The sequence below is a fragment of the Pelodiscus sinensis genome, chromosome 13 (assembly GCF_049634645.1).
Source record: "Pelodiscus sinensis isolate JC-2024 chromosome 13, ASM4963464v1, whole genome shotgun sequence".
Lineage (NCBI taxonomy): Eukaryota > Metazoa > Chordata > Testudines > Trionychidae > Pelodiscus > Pelodiscus sinensis.
The window spans coordinates 4884297-4902626 of record NC_134723.1 but is presented as its reverse complement, the minus strand read 5'-3'; the positions used below and the strand labels follow the sequence as shown (position 1 = coordinate 4902626).

Below are 18330 nucleotides of genomic sequence, written 5' to 3'. Positions count from 1 at the left end.
ATCCAGGCTGAATTGTGCTGCGTGGCTGTGGGGACGCTCCTCATTCTCTTGGCAATGGTAAGAAAGAGTTGGGGCGGTTTGTGGAATGGCTTTGTGTGTTCAATATCACGCCTGCCATCCAGGGAATGAAGCACCCGCTTCTTGTTGTTTGCATGGGGTGTCAGGAAGAACACGGGCAGGGATATGTCCTGATTAACGTGAAATTGTGAAACTACTTTGGGGAGGAAGGCAGGCTGTGAGCAGAATGGACGGGGGCTCGGACATAAGCAGCCTTAGCTTGGAGGCCCTCCTAGTGGAAATCTGTCTTCCAGGAGAGCTAGGAGAGAGGGCAGGTGGCTAGGAATTCAAGTGGAGGGCCGAGGAGCTTGGTGAAGACGAAGTTAAGATCCGGCTTGTCGTACCTGTGAGTAAAGCCAGTCTAATCCCTTCAGGAAGCAGCTGAGCACTGGGTTAGCAAACACCTCCCTGCTCTCTGTGCCTGGGTGACAGGTGAAGATGGCCACCGGCCTGCCAGGTGTACTTGTGCAGGTGACGTTGTGAGGCCCTTTTGCTTGAGGGACAGTAGGTAATCCAGGATCGGGGTGGCAAGTTTGCAGAAATTTTGGTGGTGTCCAGAATGCCCAGAGCCCGCACCCCTCCCCCACTCAAGTTCTCTCCCCCATCACTTGCTTAAGGCTCTGAGGGAATTGGGGTGGGGGAGGGGCACTCCAGGTGGGAGTTTGGGTGCTAGGTTCAGGCTCGGGACTAGAGCAGGGTATTGGGAGGGCAGGGAAGGGTGTGAAGAGGGAGTCTGGGTGCAGGAGGGCGTGAAGAGTGGAGCTCTGGGGATTGGGTGCAGTTGGTGATCTGGGCTGCAGGCTCTGGAATGGAGTCAGGGGATTAGGGTGCAGGGTGCAGACTCTGGGATGGAGTCTGGGTGCTGGCTGAGGCCTGGGGCAGTCGGGGGGCATCCTGGGTGCAGGCTCTGGGAGGGAGTTTGGGGGCTGGTGGGGTGGGGGCAGAGGGTACAGGCTCTGGAGGAAGTGGGCGTGGGATACCACACTTACCTAGAGCCCTCTCTGCAGTGGCTCCTGGGGGGGCAGAGGTCTCTAGGCACTACTGCCCCCATGAACCCCACCCGCTGCCTCCGCACTCTCCCTTGGTGCAGGCCCCAGTCCCACCTGCCACCCTGGCAACTTAAAATGCTGTGGGGGCTTCTGTTGCCACCATCATTGGTGGTGCAATGGGGCTAGAACAGCTTCCTGATGCTTGGTTCTGCAGCCGCCAGCACGTACGTCTCTGTGGCCCAGGGGAAGCGGAGCAGTGTCTCTGTGCCCTGCTCCAGGTGCTGGGGCAGTGTGGTGAAGGAGTGCCGGCATGGCTACACCAGCACGATTAGTAACAGATCAGCCATACTGTCACTGGTTCATTCTCCTGCACATCTACCAACGTAATATATGCCATCATGTGCCAACAATTCCCCACTGCTGCATATATCAGCCACACTGGACAGTCCCTACGTAAAAGAATCAATGGACACAAATCTGATATTAGGAATGGCAACATACAAAAACCTGTAGGGGAACACTTCAATCTTCCTGGACACACAATTGCAGATCTAAAGGTAGCCATCCTGCAGCAAAAAAACTTCAGGACCACACTTCAAAGAGAAACTGCTGAGCTACAGTTCATCTTCAAGTTTGACACAATCAACTCTGGATTAAACAAAGACTGTGAATGGCTCGCTAACTACAAAAGCAGCTTCTCCTCTCTTGGAATTCACACCTCCAGATCAGCTACTAGAAGCAGGCCTCATCCTCCTTGATTGGATCCGCCTCGTCATCTCCAGCCTGATTCTGGCCTGCATCTTTATATATGGAAATTTCCACTACATGCATCTGACGAAGTGGGTCTTTGCCCACGAAAGCTTATGCTCCTACACTTCAGTTAGTCTATAAGGTGCCACAGGACTCCTCACCGCTTTTTTTTTATTGTATCCCTTTGGTATATACGGTCGTGCCAATTTTCTTCCACAATTTGATCTGAGGAAGTGGGTCTGGCCCACGAAAGCTCATCACCTAATAAACCATCTTGTTAGTCTTTGAAGTGCTGCATCGTCCTGTCTTTTGTTTCTGAAATAAGTGATGTGTGATCACCGCCTCAGAAGCGGCTTGGTGAGTGCACTGTCCCTTCTTCGGGAGGCACATGAAAGAAGCAGCTGGAGTTGCTGGTGGATGTTTACCTAAGCAAGGGGCGGGTGTATGTGCTCTATTCAGCAACAACATCCTTGTGGAAACTTCCTGTGTTACTCATTAACCAACTGCCCCCTCCCTGGACATGGATGTGACCTAGACTCCCGATCCATTCCACACAGGCACACAGCAAGGTGTGCCAGAGAAAGGACGCTGGGGACGCTGCAACACCCCCAATGTAGAATGAGTTCCCTACAATTCGCAGATTAGTGGTCAGGGGACAAACAACGGCAGGGGCTGACCATGTGTAGCTAACAAGAAATATGTAAGTGTTGGGCAGGGGGGCTGTTTATGCCTGTTCTGAGCTTTGATTAATCCCGGACAAGCGGAAGCATTTGTTTGTGCTGCAGCCGGACGCCGGCTTGCTGAAAAGAGAATGAAGATAGTCCCAGCCCTCCCCAGCTAGTCCCTACATTGTAGTCCCATTGTCACCTGCATGCCCTGATGCCCCTAGAGTCCCTGTTCTGAGCCCCAAGTATTGTCTTTCCCCCCTCAAATCTGCCCTAATTGCTCTTGAGCTGGTGAGTGTGCGCCTCAGATTTTTGGAAGGTTGCCCCAATTCCTGTAGTGCTTAGAAAGACGGAAACACCACCTCTTTAAACTCTCTTCAGCTCTGGATTTCCACTATGCTCCGTGAACTGTGTCTGCAGTTCTGTGGGTCCATGTTTTCTCTGCTGAATACAATGCTGGCATTAACCATTAATGAACAATAACGTCTTCTGTGCCTGCTCTGCTTGCCTCTCTGTCATCACGACTCGTCCGAAAACTGTTCTCTCGGGAGTCCGTTCCCTGCTCCTTGCCTGCAGTCTGCTCATTAGCGCCAAAGCCATTATGCAAAATCCTCCCCCAGGCTCAGCCCTAAAGAGTCAATGGAGTGACGTCTCCAATGGATCAGCCCACATAACCACAAACACTGATAATCTCCCAGGGCAGCGGTGCCAGACTGGTAATTTCTTGCCCTGTCCTGAATGATTTTGACCAAATTAGCTTAAACCTTATTGAATAAGGTAAATATCACTAGGGGCCGTTGTATCAGAAGTGCAGGAAGTGTAGGCAGTGCTGTAGAATTGTATGTAATGTCTCTAGGCGAAGGGAGAGACTAACGTAACTCCTCCATTTAGCAGCCCTTTGAAGCCAGGCCTAGAGAGGTGCTTGTACACTGGTTCAAAGGTGGAGGGAGTCCAGGCACCAGCAGACAATATATTTTTGGATAAATAGCCTGGTTTTAAACTAGCTCTCTGCCTTCTTCCTGATCCAGTAAATGGACAGGCCCCCGTTCTACAGAGGGCCTCAATATTTGGGGAGGTGATGGAGGGACAGGGTCTAAAGATGCCCCATAACACTGTGCGCTGAAGCAAACTTGAAACCACAAGGCTACTCCTTGGGTGGATGCTGCAGGGTGATCTCTAGTAAGCTTATTAGTAGCTGCGCAGTTTTTTTCCTGTTTGGGGCACATTTTCTCGGTCGTGCTGTTTACTTTCAGAATCAAAGAGGCTTGCCCAGGAAGTGCTGTGTGGTAGGCCGCTATAATATACCGACGGGCAGCTGAACTGGTAATGGTCCTGGAAGAGAAAGCCAGTCCCTCTGCTCAGACTGTCTGTTGCTGGGCTAACACGGTGAAGGCAGGGACAACGCTGGGAAGGCTCGAGATAAGAAAGCCAGAAAGCAGAGAGATGCAGGTCTCCACCCAGGAGAGGGGAGGCTAGAGCAGTGAGGGGAAACGCAGGTGCAGTGAGGGGAAACTGTGGCATATTTCCCCTTTCCCTTGGATCTGCTGGTCTGTTTCTCCTTTTACCCATCTGGCCAGGTATGTAACCCCCTCAGGACAGAGACCTGGCTTGGTTAATTTCATTCCCTGAGATGAGATCTTTGGATCAAAAGCAAAAACCTGAAGTGCTAAGAGTTACTGCCGGAGTAAATCAGCGCTGCTCCATGGGTTTCACTGGACAATGCTGGTTACAGACCTGCCTATTGCTATTCAGTTACCAACATCAGAGCAGAGAGAAAGCTGTCAAGGTTCTCATAGGAGGCTGCATTTCAGATGATTCCAATGACCCCTCTAGCACACGGAAATCAAAGATCAGCTCCGACGTCATTAACGGACAGTTATATTCCAGGTACCTCATGAGCTATACAGCATGAATTTCCGTTATACGCTCCCCACCATCCCTGCCCTCTTCCTCCGCTGGCCTCAGCCGTTTAAAATAGCATTGCTGGCTTGAAACCACTTATGTGAATCATTCGGATCCCTTCCTTCCTGTCTCTCTGCAAAACGATCCTTCTGTCCATCTGCTTTGGGGCAGATCTCTGTCCTCTACATCCCCCTCACCCGACAGTTTCAGGGGCTCCTCTTCAGTCCCAGCCATACCCGTCCTAACACAAGACGGGCATCGGGAAAACCCACAGCATTCCACATGACAGCAGGGCCTTTGGCTCTGCCCGGGTATGTCTACACTACAAAGTTAATTCGAACGAACAGACGTTAGTTCGAATTAACTTTAATAGGCGCTACACATGCAAACCGCTAGTTCAAACTTAATTCGAACTAGCGGTGCGCTTAATTTGAACTAGCGGTGCGCTTAATTCGAACTAGGTAAACCTCATTCCACGAGGACTAACGCCTAGTTCGAATTAACTAGTTCGAATTAAGGGCTGTGTAGCCACTTAATTCGAACTAGTGGGAGGCTAGCCCTCCCCAGCTTTCCCTGGTGGCCACTCTGGGCACCACCAGGGAAACTCTTCTGCCCCCCTCCCGGCCCCGGAGCCCTTAAACGGGCACGGGCTGGCTACAGTGCCCGTGCCAGGTGCAAGCCTGCCAGCACCCAGCCAGCAGACCCTGCACCTGGCACGGCTCGAGCCAGCCACCCGCTGCCACCCAGCCCTCCGCCTCTTCCCGGGACCAGGCTGGCGGCTCCCGGGAGCCTGCCCAGGTACGCAAGAGGCAGGCGCCCGCCTGGTCTAGTGCGGACATTGTGGACCTCATCCACAACCTCCACACTAGGCACAGGAAAGTGGCCGTCTAGGGCAGGATAGCTGCCAGCCTGGCCACCCAGGAGCAGGTTGGCATGAAAATCAGGGTGGTCCAGTGAGACCCCCGACCCTGAGCCCTGAGCTTAGAACATAAGAACATAAGAATGGCCGTACTGGGTCAGACCAAAGGTCCATTTAGCCCAGTAGCCTGTCTGCCGACAGCGGCCAACACTAGGTACCCTGGAGGGGATGGACCGAAGACAATGACCAAGCCATTTGTCTCGTGCCATCCATATCCAGCCTTCCACAAACAGAGGCCAGGGACACCATTTCTACCTCCTGGCTAATAGCACTCCATGGAGCTTTCTTAAGTCCTTTGTCTGTAGAGGGACTAATAGTTTTCGGGGCAGGAAGCAGGGGCGTGTGGCAAGGAAACCAGGTGGGGAGAGATAAGAGGCTGAGGGTTGCAGAACCAGGAGCCTGTTTATCATCACCCGTCTGCCCCTCACACTGTACTTCCTCCTCAGCCCACATCCTCCTGTGCTTTCAATGCATTGTCCATCAGTCTGGTGCCGAGGTGTGCAGTATCCCATGGAGCCCAGGGATCCAGTCCCGCTCCATCTAGACCAGGGTTCCCAACCTATGGATCAGGACCCAAATATGGGTCGCCATTACATTTCAAAAAGGGTCGCCAAGTGTCTCCCCAGGTGGCTCTGCCTCCTCTCCTCCCCCCGTTTTTGAATTGCCCTGGGTCACCAAGTCTTCCTGAATTGTCAAATGGGTCCCCATCTGGAAAAGCTTGGGAACCGCTGATCTAGGCAGTTGGTAACTGTAGTCCAAGGCTTGCAGCCAGTTCAACAGGCTGGATTTCCCTAGCAGTGGTAGGTTACACCCTTGCCGATGCCAGAAAGCTGCCATCATGGCCACTCTCGGTCTTCTCTTTTCCAAACTAAACAAGCCCAGTTCTTCCACTCATCCCTCATAGGTCTGCTCTGGATCCTCTTGGGTGCTCTCTCAAATGAGGGAACATCAGATTCTCTTGCTGACCCTGCTGTACCACGCTGGGTGGTCGTTTGCTTTCATCCTTTCAACAAGCATCCGGTGGAAAGGGCCAGATCGGGGGCAAGCCAGCCCGAAAAAGTCCATTTGTCCACAGAACACATGCAGCAAGAGCAATGGCAGCATAAGCCTCCCTCACTGCTCAGCCAAAGGGGCTCAGCCACAGTTCTGGGGGCGTCGTGTCCCTCCACTAGCTGCCCCCGGTACATCACCAGAAGCTTTGCCAGCTATGATGGTGGTTTTACGATCTCTCCATAGGTTGCCAGGTGCAGAGCCCCCACATGGGGGGAGGGGAACCTTTTTTGGGTTTGGGGCCGCTGATCCACAGAAAAATCAGTCGGGGGCCACACGCAAGTGAGAAGCAAGAAAAAACACAACCTCACCCTCACTGAGGTGGCCCCCAATTGAGGAGAAAGACTCTCCCCCATTCCCCTCACACACCAGGCCCTAGGGGGGCCTGGGTAGTTGAGTTTGCTTGCTCCCACCTTGCGGGAGGATGGCAGGGGGCTGTAGTGCCAGCGCGGGCTCCCCAATGCTGAGGAGGAGCCCTGAGCCTCAAGGGCCAGATCCAGGCAAGTCGGGGACTGCATCCGGCCCCCAGGCCTTAGGTTCCCCACCCCTGCTCTACTGGGACCCGGAGGTTCTGGGGCCCGGCCCATGATACGAACTGAGGCATGTGTGTGAGAAGTGGCCGGATTACAAGCTTGTACAAGGCCTGAAAAAAATTATGCCTGGGCCCTGGCCAGGCGACTGGTTTTCAGCCAGAATGCCTGGCTGGAAAGGGACCCTAGCGGGCCTGGTCGGCACCGCTGACTGGGCCATTAAAAGTCTGGCTGGTGGGGCAGTGAGGGCCCAGGGCTAAGGCTGACTCCTTCCCTGGCCTGGCTCCATGCAGCTCCTCGAAGCACCTGCCAGGTCCCTGCAGCTCCTGGGCTCGGGGAAGCGCCGTGCTCTGCCTTCTCCCTGAGTGCCAGCCGCACAGCTCCACTGGCCTGGAACCATGAGCAAGAGGAGCTGTGGGGGCAGCTCCTGCAGGACACGTGAAGCACACGGAGCCTCCCTGCACCAAGGGGCCGCAGGGACCTGGCGGCTGCTTTCTGGGAGAGATAGCAAGTGCTGCCCGGACCTTGCAGCTCAACCCCTGCCCCAGCCTGGAGTCACCTCGCACACATGAACTCCTTCCCAGAGCCAGCACACCGACCGCCTGCTCCAGCTCTGAGCCCCCTTCTGCACCCCAAGCCCCTCATACCTGGCTCCACCCCAGAGCCCACACCCCCAGCCAAAGCCCTCCCTCACACCCCCCAGTCCGGCGCCCCCTCACCCCCCGTTCTACCCCAGAGCCCGCACCCCCAACCAAAGTCCTCCCTCACACCCAATTCCCTATCCCAGCCCGGAGCCCTGCTGACAATCCAAACCCCTTATCTCTGGTTCCACCCCGCAGCCAGAAACCTTACCACCCCTCCTCCCGCTCCGGCCTAGCTTGGTGAAAATGAATGAGGAGGAGAGAGAGCAAGCCAGGAGGGGAGGGCAGATGGAGGGAGGGAAGTTCTGTGTGATGAGGAAGTTTGCAGCCCTGTCTCTACACCCACCCAGTAAGAAGTGCACTGCTTCCTGCAGGTCCAGTGTAGACAGGCCACGGAACAGCAGCAGCTGGATGGTGACAGCTTGGGGTGCATGTGATCTAGTGAGCGCTCACCTGCACCAGCCAGCCTTCCAGTCTAATTCCACCCAAGTGGCCACCTTGTCTTTGCCGCGGTGAATTTGACCAGTGGCTCTCCCTGAGCATCCCTTGTTATTTGTGCGTTCCAGTCATGGCCAGGCTCTGCCTCTGCTCTGGGACACGCAGCAGGGCCCTGTATACTTGGCTGTACTTTGGGCTCCCTTCACTGATTAGAGTATCATCCATCTTCCTGCATTGGGAGCTGTCTCCTTGCATTTGCCTGTAGGCTCCAAGGTTTCCTCCTGTCCTGGATCCTTTGCTTCTGGCTGGTGGTCTGTCTGAGCTGCTAGATCTGATTTGGATACCATGTCTCACTTCATCGCAGACTGTTCAGATATTGCTCCGTGGGTGCCTTATACTGTATTCGATAGGAACAATGAATAGTGAATTCACGAGAACCTGTTATACCTTGTGTGTAATAAGTGGGGGGCGGCAAAGACACCTCTCCCCAAGAAAGGATTCCATATGTGGGGTGAATGGCTGTTGCTCTTTGCAGTCATTACAGGGTATGAATAGTGATAGCAGATCACCAGTGTGGTGATCGGTTACAACAGATACTCTCTTAACTGGAAAACCGTGGTGGCCAATCAGTGCTTCATTTCTCCAAGCCATTTAAAAACAGAGGGACCTGATTGCTACGTTACTCAGTGGCCTTGCAGGAACTGTAGTAGCTCCTCTCCCTCCCACCTGTGAGTCACAGTGAGAGAAGCTGAACCTTCTGAACTACATTTCCCATAATGCACTAATCTCCTGGTCTGAACCCATCCTGGGATTAAGGAGGCTACAGGGAGTGATTAATTTAAATCCAGATTAGATTTAGCTGAATGCGGCATGAAGGAGACAGTGACCAGAAGCCGGGCAGCAGAGGCTAACTGGAGAGAGAGCGGCTTGTCTCCTGGCAGGAATTCCAAGGGATTCTCAGCTCAGGAACATTTTGTGGGTTCCCAGGTACTGCTGGGAGGGGTGTTTTTTCTCGTCAGACCAGGAGTTTGTAGTCATTCTGTGGGCATTGAAAGAAAGTTCAGGGAAAGATGGTGGCATTTGGCTGCAGGGGTTTAGCTATGGCACAGAGGTGGAAGCCAGGGCTGGTTCTGCTGTATAAGAACAGGTGGTTGTCCAGGGCTACCACGTGTTTGAGTAGAAGTGTTGAGACTGAGGGGTTGCTGGGGAATGATTATACCTGACAGGCCTCAAAAATCCCTCGAGCCACTGCTCAAGGGAAAAGAAAAAAGGGGGCAGCTATTTCTCTGCCACAAAACAAGGTGCCCTTGTCTTTCTCTGCATCCCCACTGGGACCCAAGACCAGATTTCAATGTCCCTACACCGCTGTCCATGAACAGACTCATTGATCTGAGTGTGTCCACGGGCGTCAGAATCGGGTGCTTGAGGCTTCTCCCTGGCTTGCCTCGGAGAACTCCGCTGGCTGGTGATGGGAGTTAGTCTGTCAAAGCGAGTGAGCAGGATCGATGGCTTTGCTTCAGGTGTGCTGTGTGCAGTGAGCAACTGGCCATCTCCAGCGAGGGAAGTGTGATCAGCTGCTGTTCATTAGGAAAGAAAAATAATGACAGGTAAACTGCAGGGGAGTTGTTGTCACTATTGTAGCAGCAACATTTCATGTATTAGAAATTATAGTGACTAAGAAATGTCTGTGTTTGTGTGGTGATATCACTTGGCAACCATAGTCACTGGGCAGGAACACATGGTGCTAGGCACTATACAAACAGTGCTGCAGCTAGTTTTGTTTATTGGGTTATTCTGCGCTCATGGGGCCTTTTATTTGAAATTTTGCAATGAAACAGGAATTTAATTTTGATTTTCTTAGATGTTTCCTTTCCCTTTTGCCCTGTCCCCAGAACTTCCTGCTCTGCCCAGCATAGGAGCAGGTCAAGCCATAAACGGGTGCAAATCAGTGATTGACTCCCGTGGAGTTACGCTGATTAAGATCAGCTGAGAACCTGCCCCTATGCTTAGAGAGGTGGTGGTCATGTGAGACAAGGCGGAGAGGTGGTGGTCAGGTGAGATGAGGCAAATGGGCAAGAGGAGCAGGTAGCAGTGTCTGAGGAAAAACCCAGTGACAGATTTTCACTAACTGAAGAGCTGGCTTGTGATATTTACTAACCTGTCTTCTCAGGTGGACACTCAGGCTGTGTCTACACTGGCGGGTTCTTGTGCAAGAACCTGCAGAGCGTGCACACTGCTCGCCTGCTCTTGTGCAAGAAGATTTACAGTACAGCGTGGTAAGAGAGGCCTTTTTGCACAAGAGCTATGCTCTTTTTTTACAAGGGTAAGCCCTCTTGCACAACAGCTCTTGCGCAAGAGGGCAGTGTGGACGCGCGGCAGGTGTTTCTTGCACAAGAAAGCCCTCTGGCTAAAATGGCCATCAGAGCTTTCTTGCGCAAGAGCATCCGCACTGCCATGGATGCTCTTGTGCCAAAGCATATCTCGCACATGGCAGTGTGGACGTTTCTTGCGCAAGACTTCTTGCACAAGAACCCTTGCACAAGATGTTCTTGCGCAAGAACACGCCAGTGTAGACATAGCCTCAGTGTGTAGCAGCCAGCCATAGACAAACTGCTGATGGTTCAGTTCAGAGAAACATCTCGGAGTTTGGAGGCTGCTCTGAATTACTTGGGCCTGTAAAACTGGGCCACTTGTGTTTATTCCTTGTACGACAGTGTAGCACCCGGGGGGCCAATAGGAACAAGATGTGTACAAACACCCAAGACAAAGGTGGTTTCTGCCTGAAAGAGTTTACAGGCTATTTCTTGTGGCTTCATGACCGTTCTACACACAGCTGGAGCCAAGAGACTTTAGGAAGAATGAGTCTAATACGGCTCCACTGCCCGAAATTCCCCTTTTCAGAAGAGATGACGGAGCCCAGCCTTGTTTGTGTGCGGAAGAGGGAGAGTCCTAGGGATCCTGAGAAACCCCAATAAAGCAATATCTGCAGCCCAGTGGGTGGCTGTTCGGGACAGATGAGCTGTGTTATAGCCAGGGTAGGGCTGGAGTCTCTGGTGGCTCTGTTCTTGTTTCAGTGACGGACTCTTCCGTTGGTGACTGTGCTGGCTGGCACAGCAGTAAGGGAGGTTGCTATTCACTTCTCTGGTGTTCCTAGGCCCAGAGGGGAGAGGCTCTTCCCTCTCTGCAGAGAGTATGTTCCAGCTCCTCTCCCATTGCTGGTCGCGGCTGCAGGCACGACAGGAACCAATCAGGTAAGCCCCTGCCGCCCCAGTGCGTCATGACATGTTGCCTGTTAACAACCCACAGCTTTACATTAGAAATGCATCAGTGGTTTGACTGGAAGGGGCTGGGGTCACTGATGGGATGTCTGTCCCTTGCTTTGTCTGGGACAGGGATCGGTCCAGTGTCCGGCACCCTGAGGAAATCTGCCTTGATGCTGGCCATGTGTGTGATTGTTTCAATAATAAAACCTTTCAGTGCCTGGGAGAAAGCACCATTCCTCCAACCCTCCAGACTGTCTGTGCAGCCAAAGAGGGAGCAGGCTGATTGTGATGTCTCCAAGCTAGGCTTGCCAGATGTTTTCAACAAAAATCCTGAACATGGCAAACTTGGTTGAGCCAAAAAAAAAAAAGCCGCTGCACCTTTAAATGGCTCCGCACTCCTTGACCCCTGAGATGCAGCAGGGAAGAACTGTCCCTGCCAGGCTTCTGTCCGAGGGAGACAGGAAATACCAGACATTTCACATGTCCAGTATTTTCTGGTTTTTTTTTACTGGATGAGGGACCTGAATACCAAATGTCCAGGCAAAAACCGGACACCTGTCAACCCTACTCCAAGCTCTTGGCTTTACCCATCAAAACTGTGTTATTGTTACAATTTTCTTTATTAATTGTAGAATATTTTATTAAATTGAAAACTATATGGGAAAGATTTCAAGACCCTATCTCACTCCCGCCCTGGGCAGGCCTGTTCCTGATGTTATGCATGCAGGGGGCAGAGATTCCATTTCACAAAAGATTTCAAAATCCTGCTTCATTTCAAACGGAAACAAACCTGAAAATTTCAAAATTCTCCATAGAGGAAAACCCTGAAGAATTTTCATTCTGGATTGATTGAAATGTTTCATTTCAACCAAATCTCAAATGTTTCAATGTTGACTTTGTTTTACAATACAGAATAATACATTTTCGAAACCAAGTTATTAAAAAAAGTAAAATCAAAACGTTTAGTTGGGAAGATGAGGGAAAGGGATGTTTTGTCTTTGCTGGAATCTGCAAATGAAATTTAATGTGGATAAGTGTAAAGTAATGCACATCGGAAAAAATAACCCCAACTATACGTACAGTATGATGGGGGCTAATTTGGCTCCGACAAATCAGGAAAGAGATCTTGGAGTTATCGTGGACAGTTCTCTGAAAACTTCCACACAGTGTGCAACGGCGGTCAAAAAGGCAAATAGGATGCTAGGAATTATTAGGAAAGGGATAGAAAATAAGACCCAGAACATCTTACTGTCCCTGTATAAAACTATGGTACACCCACATCTTGAATACTGTGTACAGATGTGGTCTCCTCACCTCAAAAAAGATATTTTGGCCTTGGAAGGGGTTCAGAAAAGGGCAACTAAAATGATTAGGGGTTTGGAACGGGTCCCATATGAGGAGAGGCTAAAGAGACTGGGACTTTTCAGTTTAGAAAAGAGGAGACTGAGGGGGGATATGATAGAGGTCTATAAAATCATGAGTGGTGTGGAGAGGGCTGATAAAGAAAAGTTATTTATTAGTTCCCATAATAGAAGAACTAGAGGACACCAAATGAAATTAATGGGGAGCAGGTTTAAAACTAATAAAAGAAAGTTCTTCTTCACACAGCGTGTTGTCAACCTGTGGAACTCCTTGCCAGAGGAGGCGGTGAAGGCTAGGATTATAACAGAGTTTAAAGAGAAGCTAGATAATTTCATGGAGGTTAGGTCCATAAAAGGCTATTAGCCAGGGGATAAAATGGTGTCCTTGGCCTCTGTTTGTCAGAGGCTGGAGAGGGATGGCAGGAGACAAATCGCTTGATCATTGGCTTCGGTCCACCCTCTCTGGGGCACCTGGTGCTGGCCACTGTCAGTAGACAGGATACTGGGCTAGATGGACCTTTGGTCTGACCCAGTACGGCCATTCTTATGTTCTAATGGAATCGTTTTTGCTTTTTCTTTGGAAGAAACTTTCAGTGAACAGGACATGCTTTTGCAAAGAGTTTTGATTTAGATGGAGTTGAATCTTCTGATGGAAAAGGCTCTGTGGCAGTTTTTCTGACTAGTTCTGTTGTCCAGTGTCTTGTCCACTGTGATCTAAAATGACCAAGCAATACAGTTTTCTCCACTTACACTGGAATAGCTCCCCTCAAAAAACAGACCTCAGTGCTAGCAAATAGCAGAGAACGTTCAGTCTTTGCTGAGTTTCATACTGTTACTTTCAATGACAGCTGAATTTTGCATTTTGTAATATATATTAGGAATTCTGGGATTCTTGCTTTAAAAAATATTCATGCAGTGATGCATGCATATATACCAGTACTGCACTGCAGAGGTCCCCCAAAAGTGTTCCCTTAGCCTGCGATGAGCCATGTATTACTGGAGTGGGGTGTATGTGTGTGCTGGGGATACAATTCAGTTGTTTTCCCCTGTAAACAAAATCAGGGTCAGAATGCGTCACTCCCACACGTCAGCAGGAATGGTTTGTAGGCAGCAGGGCTGGCGCGATGATTTGTGCGGCCTAGTGCGAATGGGGCGCTGCTGCAGCCGGGGCTGCTGTCAGCTGCACACCAGCCCCAGGGCTCCCGCTCTGCCCTTGCGGGGCTGCGGCGGTGGCTGCCTCAGTAGCGCGAAGAGCTCTCAGGCTGGTAGCGCGGGGTCATATGCTGGCCTTACCACCCACAGCCTCCTCCTCTTCTTCCACAGACTGGGGGTCCCAGGGTGTGGGGGCTGCCACTGCCAGGCGCAGCCCGCAGCTTTGGGATGTGCCTCAGGTAGGACGGGCTGCTTGGGGGCGCAGGGCCAATAATAAAGTGCAGGGAAGTGACTGTACATGCCTCACGCCGGCCCTCGTAGGCAGCCTTGCAAAGGTGCAAATGCCAGCACGAGGTGCAGGGTCAGGAACATCAGGCATTCGCCCCCAGTACAATCACTGAATGGGGAGAACAGGGGACTCCTTCCCCTAGGAATGCGTTTGAAAATAGCCTTCCTTTGATACTATGGTCAGCAAGGAACAGAGCTCCTCAGCAGGGTGCTGAGCCCCAAGGATAAGTGAGCTCTGTCGGGGGGATTATTGGTGTCCAGGGAAGGGGTGAGCTCCAGCAGAGGGAGGGGAACTGACCAAATCTCCTTCAGAATTAGTGTAGAACCAAAACAAGGAGTCCCTTCAAGCCCCCTCCGGTCATCACTGCCCTTGGGGCTTGTGTCCCTTGGGACGATGGGTAAAGAAGAATAAAAGAGGAGGGGAAGGCACCCCAGTCTAGGTGGCCTTTGGCCCATGGCTCAGCAGCGTGAGGTGAAGTGACATGGATGCAGCAGGAGGTTACGGCGTGAGAGGGGAAGTGGGTCTGATGGGCGTTCCCATGCCCAGGTGCCAGTGTGTGATGTCTCTGTTGGTCAGAAGCTGGGAGTGGGCGACAGCGCTGGCGTGCCGTACCCCCATTCTGGTACACGCCGTTGCTCCGAGTGTGTCAGGAGCGATGGGAATTCTGCCTTGCTGTGGACACCCACGTAAGGGGCTGGTCCAGGGAGACACGCCCAGGCCGTGGCAGGAAGCCCCGGCTGTCACAAGCCCCCAGAGGACAGCTGCAGGAGGCAGATCTCGGCAGGCCCCTGGCTTTGGGAAGGATTCTGTCCCGCTAGTGGCAAGAGGCCTCGCGCCAGGGAAGGAACCCGAGAGAACCCTGCTGGAAGGGACAGTCCTGCACTGGCCCTGGGGAACAGGGTAAGGGACCCGGGGCCTCTTTTCTGTGTTCCTCTCTGACCCTGCCCTTGTCACCAGTTAGCCTCTCTGTCCCCAAAGGGTCAACTTCCTCCCTGCTCTCACCCCATGAATTCAGGGGGCTTATCCCAGAGAGAACTAGAACCATGACTCTTGCGATAATTCCTCACGAGACGGCGACTGGTGACTGGTTCGAGTTGGAGCCCACAGCTCCATAGCTTGGAGGGGAGGATGTCTCCTCTGTGCAGGCTAACTTGGCTTTGCTTCCTCTCCAGGAAAGTGACCCTCCTTGTTGTGGGCCTGGACAATACGGGGAAAACCTCCCTCATAACGGAGATACAGAGAGGTGAGGGGGCTCCGGTTACTGCTGGGACCTGGGGGTACGTCTGTGCTGCCGTCAGGGGTGAGACATGCCCGAGCTGGCTTCAATCTAGCTATCTCCAGTAACAGCAGCACTGAAGCTGCCAGCAGCAGAATGGACTAGCATAGGGGTGGGCAAGAATTTTTGATGGGGGGGTTCTCCAAGTATTTGGTAGGTGGTCGAGGGCTGCACTTTTCTAGGATATTAATGGAGGGGGTGCAGGGTCTGGGACAGAGATTGGGCACAGAAAGGAGCTCCAGGTAGGGGTGGTGGAGGGGGTGCAGAGTCTGGGTGGGGATTGGGTGCAGGAGAGGCTTCTGACCTGGGGGAGGTGTGTAGGATGGGGTGCAGGGTCTGGGTGGGAGTAGAGACCAGGAGCAAGGGGTGCAGAGGCTTTGGGTTGTGACCTGGGGCAGGAGTGCAGGAAGGGGTACAGGGATTTGGGTTGTGACTTGGGGCAGGGGGTTGGGGTGCAGGAGGGGGTGGGGTTCCAGGTGCAGGCTCTTTCCAGGAGGATCTTACTGTAGGCGGCTCCCAGCCAGCAGCCCAGTGGGACCCTCAGGCAGGCTCCCTGCCTGCCACACCCCCGCATGTCACTCAAAGCGGCCTGTTGCAGGGACCAGCATGCATGTCTCTGTGTGGTGCGCACCCCTTAGGGGCGGGGAGTCTCTATATGCCGTCCATGCCCACAAACATGGCCCGCTCCCATTGGCCACTTTCCAATCAATGGGAGCTGCAAGGATTGTGCTGGGAGTGGGACGGGGCACAGAGGCCTCCCGCCTGCCGAGGGGCACACGCTGTGCGGAGACGCACGTGACCCTAGCAGCCGACTGCTTTGCACGGAGTCGGCAGCCCAGAGGATCATGGTGGGCCGGATCCGAATGTTGGGTGGGTCAGATCTGGCCCATGGGCCATATATTGCCTGCCTCTGGACTATCAACTTGCGTACATCACCACGATCCTGGGCAGGGTTTGCAGCCTGGGCTGCCACCTGCAGTACCTGCCTCAGCTTTGCCGCAGTGTCTACCTGAATATCCTGAATCTCAGCTGAGCTGGCAGGATGCCAGAGGCCAAGAGTTTATTGTTCTTTGCAAATAACGTCCAACCTCCCCGCCGCAGAGGGGATGTAACGTTCTATGCTTCCAGCTGTTCCCTCCGTCCTCTGCAGGGGCAGCATCCCAATCCTGGGAGGTCAAAATTGGACGCTCACAGCACCGTGGTGCCCAGGTAGCTGGGTCTGATTTTCTCCCTTCTATTACGTAACTTTAGGTAGCCAATCGACACTGTTCATCCGAGTGCAGCCTAGGGGATGCCAGCCAGCCCAGGCAGGCTCATCACTCACTGTCTCTGCTTCAGGCTGTTACCCAGGATGCTGTTACCCAGGATGCCAGAGGACAGCATGACACACTTAGACTTGTCTGGAGTACAATGGCCCCTTCGGCAGGCCTGGGAGTAAGACAGCCACTGCAGCAGCCATGCAGTACTGGGGTCTCCTCTCAGTGGGGACATGGCTGGGGGATCAGCAGGCCTCAAAAGTCCCTGGGATTCCTGCCGAGCCAGGTGGCCACTCTAAATCAATCAAGAGTCACGGTGGCTTTAATCCTGCTGGGATTAGCCCAGCCTGCCATACAGCAGGGAGCAGGACGGGAGGGGCTGTTCCTCCCCTAGGCCATGCCCTGAGGCCAGCCTGCCAGGATTAAGGTAGATCTCTTCACAGGCTGTCACGGAGCTCCATATCTGTGCTGCAATAGCCTAAACTCAGGATGCTAACCAAGGCCCACTTCCCCCTGCTTGAATCACCTACTTAAGGCAGGAAATCTCAAACAGCCTTAGCCTACAGAGACCACAGGCCTAGGCTCAGCCTTCCTACAGTGCCTAGCTGGCCCCACCGCTGGTCTAGCCAAGCCCCTCCTCATGTGCAATGTAGCTGCCCTCACAGGGCTCCTGGGAGGTAAGGCCATGCCATTATTATCCTGGTGGGGAATGGAGGCAGGGAGAGACTAAATGACTCACCTGGGTCACACTGGCCACCTGTAGCAGAGGCAGGGATTGAACCTGGGTCTCTCAGGCTGGCACCCTAACCAGCAGACCAGTCTTCTTTGACACAGGCTAGCTAAGGGCCTGGGATAACCCCCTCCCCCCAAGCTGTCCCTCGGGAACATACGCCTGGCATTTCCCAGACTTGCCAGTGTATCCCCTTCAAATTGTTGGACATGCACAGGAGGAGCTAGAGGCGGATGGAGTAGATGGACTTCTGTAGTGCACATACTTGTTCTGCCTTGAACCCCAAAACGCTTGCGTGAGCACCGAGTAACTACATCACGCCCTTTTATCGCAGGTAGTGTGTAAACACACACATCTGCAACAGCTCCCCCCAAAGCTACATTTCGTAGCATGAATGCCAAAGTAATAGCCACACAGTGAATGTAATGATACCTGTCTCTCTTTACAGCACCTTGAGCTTACCAGGCAGGTTTTGCAGCATCAACTTCCTAAATCAGGAGCTATGACCCTGAACACATTTTATGTATTGGGGAGGGGAAAGGAAGGGGGGAAGAGAACACGACCTTTACACCAGTGGTTTCCAAACTTTTCGGCATCACGCCCCCCTTTTTGATTTTTGAGAAACCCTCACACCCCCTGTCCCAAAAAAATAGCAGCAAAACTTGGGGTGGGATTGATGGGGGGGGGGAGGAGTGTGGCTGGGTCATCCCGTGCCCCCCCCCTGGAATTTTTTCATGCCCCCCAAGGGGGGCACACCGCCCCCAGTTTGGGAACTCATGCTTTACATGGAGTATTCATTAGAAAGTCACATTTCTGTACACTCTTATCTACCCTAACAGGAAGCAGGAAGGGAAAGGGACTAAAACGTTATCTGTCAAGCAGAAGAAATAGTGCTGTCTTTGCCATTCCTCTCTCTGCCATGGTAACGGTTACCCAGGGCCTTACTTAACCCTTACATACCCCCACACAAGTGAGAACAGGGATGTAGCAGAAGGGGATTGATGCTAAGGCCGGGATCCTTGCTACGAGCCACAGCTGGGAAGACGGGATAAGCACGGTCAG

At 52.8% G+C, this 18330-nt stretch overlaps 1 protein-coding gene across 3 annotated transcripts in view; it reads left to right on the top strand.

Moving 5' to 3' along the window:
• Positions 1-18330, top strand: part of ARL13A (ARF like GTPase 13A) — a 39838-nt gene that overhangs the window by 9174 nt on the left and 12334 nt on the right. For 2 of the 3 annotated variants that reach the window (XM_075896748.1, XM_025178672.2), the window contains 2 exons: positions 11096-11192; positions 15179-15249. In XM_075896748.1, coding sequence (XP_075752863.1) covers positions 11096-11192; positions 15179-15249 — 168 coding nt within the window. Of the gene's footprint in view, positions 1-8391; positions 8929-11095; positions 11193-15178; positions 15250-18330 lie in introns of those variants that run through there. The other variant, XM_075896749.1, reaches the window with a different exon arrangement.